Source organism: Cucumis sativus, chromosome 1, assembly GCF_000004075.3.
Source record: "Cucumis sativus cultivar 9930 chromosome 1, Cucumber_9930_V3, whole genome shotgun sequence".
In the NCBI taxonomy this organism is placed as follows: domain Eukaryota; kingdom Viridiplantae; phylum Streptophyta; class Magnoliopsida; order Cucurbitales; family Cucurbitaceae; genus Cucumis; species Cucumis sativus.
In genome coordinates, this window is record NC_026655.2 from 22,824,128 (window position 1) to 22,828,698 (window position 4,571).

Consider the following 4,571-nt stretch of genomic DNA (forward strand, 5'->3'; position numbering starts at 1 on the left):
TAGTATATTATTCTTTTATCATTTTGACATTTAATTAAATACATGAGATCCAAGTGCTTTCAAAAAATGCATAACATGCATAACATCGAAGCCAATCACTCCAATTCTATTCCAAACAAATAACAATATATATATTCCTAGCAAAGACAATAAAAATGCGAACGTGCATACAATTCAACAATTAAAACACTTTTTTTTTTCTTTAGGGCCATATATAGTTTCCAATCTTCATCACATCTCTGCGAATAAAAAGAGCTTTTAATTAGTTACCAATTTCTTAAATTTCTTTATTCAATGGTTCCCTTCGTACAAACAAACCAAAACAAACTTAAACCCCCTCCAAGACCTTTTCGGCTACTTCTTGCACGAGCTTCCATGCCATGACGACATGTCGCTCCTCCGTCATCGTCCCGCCGACGGCAAATCGAATCAAATACATTCCCTCAACAACTGCATGTGTCATGTAAACTCTTCCGGTCTTGTTAATTCCCTCCAACAATTTCAAGTTAATCATATTCGACTTCTGGTCTTCATCGAGCGACAATCGAAAACAAACCAACCCGAAATTCCTTGGAACCGCAACCTCAAACCTCTCATCCCTCTCCACAAGCCCCTCAAAAATCTTGGCCATTTTCACATGGCTTCTCAAAAACTTCCTCAAATTTGCCACTCCATAGCTTTTCATCACAACCCATAACTTCATTGCTCGAAACCTTCTACTCAGCGTAATCTGCCAGTCTTTGTAGTCCACTACTTCACCCGAATCAGTTGCCCTATTTTTCAAATACGTAGGGTTCACAGAGAGAGAGTTTCGCAACGCGGACGAATCCTTCAGCCACAAGCAACAACAGTCTGGCGCCGAGAAGAACCATTTATGCGCATTCAAGCTGAACGAATTTGCCTTCTCGATGCCATTCATGAAATGTCGAAACTCGGGGCAAATGCAAGCGCTTCCTGCATATGCAGCGTCCACATGAACCCAAATTCCGTTTTGTTGTGCTATATCGCAAAGTGAGTCAAGTGGGTCGACCGCGTTCGTTGAAGTCGTTCCGATAGTTGCACAAAGGTACAGTGGGACAAAGCCTTTTTGGATGTCGGATTGAATTGCCATTTTTAGAGAGGTTGGAGACAGTCCAAATGACTCTGATTTTGTTGTCTTAATGACTCGAAAATTTTCCAAAGAAAAGCCTATGATAAAAATATGAATGACTTATTATAGATATTTTAATATCTAACCACACACACATATATACAATAGATTCCAACCTATAATATATCTTTTTCTATATATGGTTAAATTTCATTGATCTATCTCTACCAGACTTGCTAAATAAGTGGATGTTTTTTAAATACAGGCACCACATTTAATTTCATTTGGGAAAACTCTGCTATCTATGCAGCAGTAGTATTAAATTATTTATTACTTCCATACAATTATTGTGGTTCAAACACTATTTTTTTAAAAAGAAAAATTGTACATTTATTTGTAATTGATATTAGTTTTTGTATTTCTAAAAATGAATTTGATCTTTATATTATCAATTTTGGTTCAATCCAGAACTAAATAGTAAGTAGCAAAATAAGTACCTTTTAAATGATGAGAGACTAAAACAAACACTTCACAAAATAGAACCCTAGTTGAGGATTAAAATAAAATTTAAACTTGAAAATATTGCGATCAAACACGTATATGCATTTAATGTGTACTTAATTTTTGATCCTATAAAAGAGACCTTTTTTTTTTCCCTTCTTTTAGCTTTGAGAAAGGTGCCAACAAGAAAATAATAAACCTTTTCACTATAGGCATGTGTATCTTCTTTCAATTACCTTCAAGTCCTTGGAAAAAGACTAACTTTTTATCCCTAAATTTGAGTCTACTTTTCATTTGGACTTAATTTTTAAAATATTACACACTAAATTTTGAAATGAATAATTTAGTTCATAGTTGTTAAAATGTATCATTAGAGTTAATTTATAATTGTAACTTCAAATTTCACAAAATATTATAAGATAGAGCCAAATTTCAAATTCTATCAATAAAAATATATTTGACAGTGAGTATCACTTGTTATCGTGGATAGAGTTCAAAAATATTGTTATAACTTATAAATATTTTAATTTATTTTGCTATTTTTAAAAATACCTCTTTCAATTATGTCTATTGATTAATTTTAAAATGTCTATGATTAACTCTATTTTATTCTTTTCATTATTGTTTTTCTTTAATATATGTGAATGTCAGCACTTACGTCCTGTATATGGACTAATTTTTTTTTATATATTCTTTCTATTATTGTCAGGATTAATTTTAAAATTTTAAACCATAGTTATTTCAGAATTATAATTTTATTTTTTTGAATGGTATGATGATACATTTCAGAAAAGAAAAAAATATATAAAAATTTAATGTTTATATATAGTGAGATTCACCATACCTGCGACCTGTAAGGCCTTTTGTAAGGACATATGAGTTTGATCAGAACCATAAACAACAAGCTTACTCATCTTTTCTCTTCCAATCTCTTTAAGTTTCATGTCCCTTGCAGCCACCAATGTACATAAAATCGCTTCACAAGTAGTCCCTTGTAGAACGCCGCCACCACCGCAGCCACCGGAAAACATAAAGGCTTTGGGCAGGTTAAGCATCTCACCAAACCAATCAAGCACCAACATTTCAAGCTCGGTGACAGCGGGGGACGAAAGCCAGTTAAAACCGACGACATTGAAGGCAGTGCCTAGCATTTCTCCAAGAAGACCTGCAGTGCTATTACTAGCAGGAAAATAAGCAAAAAAGTTTGGGCTTTGCCAATGAGTAATACCCGGAACGACATATCGGCGAACATCTTGAAGAATGGATTCTAAAGATTCAGGAGAATTTGGAACAGAATCTTGGGGTATGCTTTTTTGGAGATAGCCTGGAACAACTTGGCTAACAACTGGGAATTGTTCAATCCTTTTGTAATAATCAGCTATGAAATCTACAACTTTATGTGCTTGAATTCTGAATTCTTCTGGATCTAATGGGTTGACGACATTAAAGTCGATGTCAGCGATTTCATTGTTGATGCTTCCCATTTCAAAATTGGATCACAAAAATTTATTAAGGGATAATTTAGTTTTGTATGGTTTGTGATGTTCATTCTACTAGAATGCATGGTATTATATAGAGGGAGTTGGAAGGTGAGTTTTCTTTTTTAAAAATTACATGGAGTAAAATAAATTAAATTTAGTTCCCCTAAAATATATTTAAAGTATTATACATATCTGCTACCTTGTTTTCTAGCAATTATTTGGTGTTTAAATTGTGTTTAGTATGTTTTATTATTATATTTATATTTAATTGAAGATTTGACTAAATTTTGTAATTTAACTCAGAAAAAAAAAGTAAGTACCCACAGACTAAAATTTTGATTTCATAAAAATAGATCATTACAAATCTACAAACCTAATTCCTATCATTTATTTGGTGTTTAATTTGTTTAATTATATTTATATTTAATGGAAGATGTGAAATTTTGTAATTTAACGTAGAAAATGATCGTGCCACACGCAACAAGTTAATTATCCTACCAAACCCTAAGATGTGACATGATAATATAACAAACTCCAATTAATTGACTATCAAATTTATGGCCATTTTCTAAAAAGATGCAATTAAAACCTTTCATTGTAAACATATTTAAAAATAAAATATGAATGTCCTATTTTTGTCCTTAAATTTTGTATCTTGTTCTAAAAGTCACCAAACTTTTAAAAACCTTTATTTTGGTTGTCAAACTTCTGAAAAAGTTTACTTTGTACATGTTGTTAGAGTTCCCTTAACTTTAAGGAAATGATTGTTTGACTTCTATATTTGATTAATTAGGCCACACTTCATCTTATTAATTAAAATTATAGAACCAAGAAATCTGGCTAATTTATATGCCAAAATAAAGACATAATCAATACACTTGAATCAAATAAATCAAAATTAAAATCTAATTTTGTTCTTTTTCCTCCAAATTAAGCTTAAATCTTTCACATATCTCTTGACTACCTACCCTTTATTTACTTTCTTCAAATCAAAGGAACAATATTGAGTAGAATAAAAAAATACTTTTCAATAAAGACCGACACATATTATTGGTGTTAAAATCCATGACAAGGTAAAATAAATTAGAAAAATAAAATAAGTACAACACATGTATAAAATATACTCTACCAAATTTCACATAAATATTCACAAAATAAAAAAAAAAAGAAGAAGAAGAAGAAGAACGGATTGAGTGTCACACCCCGTTCTAGGTTTTCCCTTCTAACCTAGATTGTGGTGTCAACCTACTCTTTAAAAACAACATTTTTCAACCTAAACTTCTATAGAACGAGTATTATAAAATTCTCTATAGAACGAGTATTATAAAATTCTACATAAATTTCGACAATATCTCCCCTAGAATATGGGTTAGCCAAACCTAAAAAGAGGTGAAAATTACAGTTCTATACATATATGAGATCTTTGGACACAAAATCCCTTCGAGTGTGTCTCACCATGCACTGATCCAAACTATTTCAGAGTTCCAAATAGAGTTCAT

General features: G+C 31.5%; 1 protein-coding gene across 1 annotated transcript; it reads right to left on the bottom strand.

Moving 5' to 3' along the window:
• LOC101207888 (tyrosine/DOPA decarboxylase 1) lies at window positions 1-3,169 on the bottom strand. Its single transcript, XM_004135488.3, has 2 exons — window positions 2,436-3,169; window positions 1-1,188 (listed from the first exon to the last, which is right to left on the bottom strand). The coding sequence occupies exons 1-2, from the start codon at window positions 3,073-3,075 to the stop codon at window positions 329-331; spliced, it is 1,500 nt and encodes a 499-aa protein (XP_004135536.1). The 5' UTR covers window positions 3,076-3,169; the 3' UTR covers window positions 1-328.
• Between the last annotated feature and the right edge of the window lie 1,402 nt (window positions 3,170-4,571).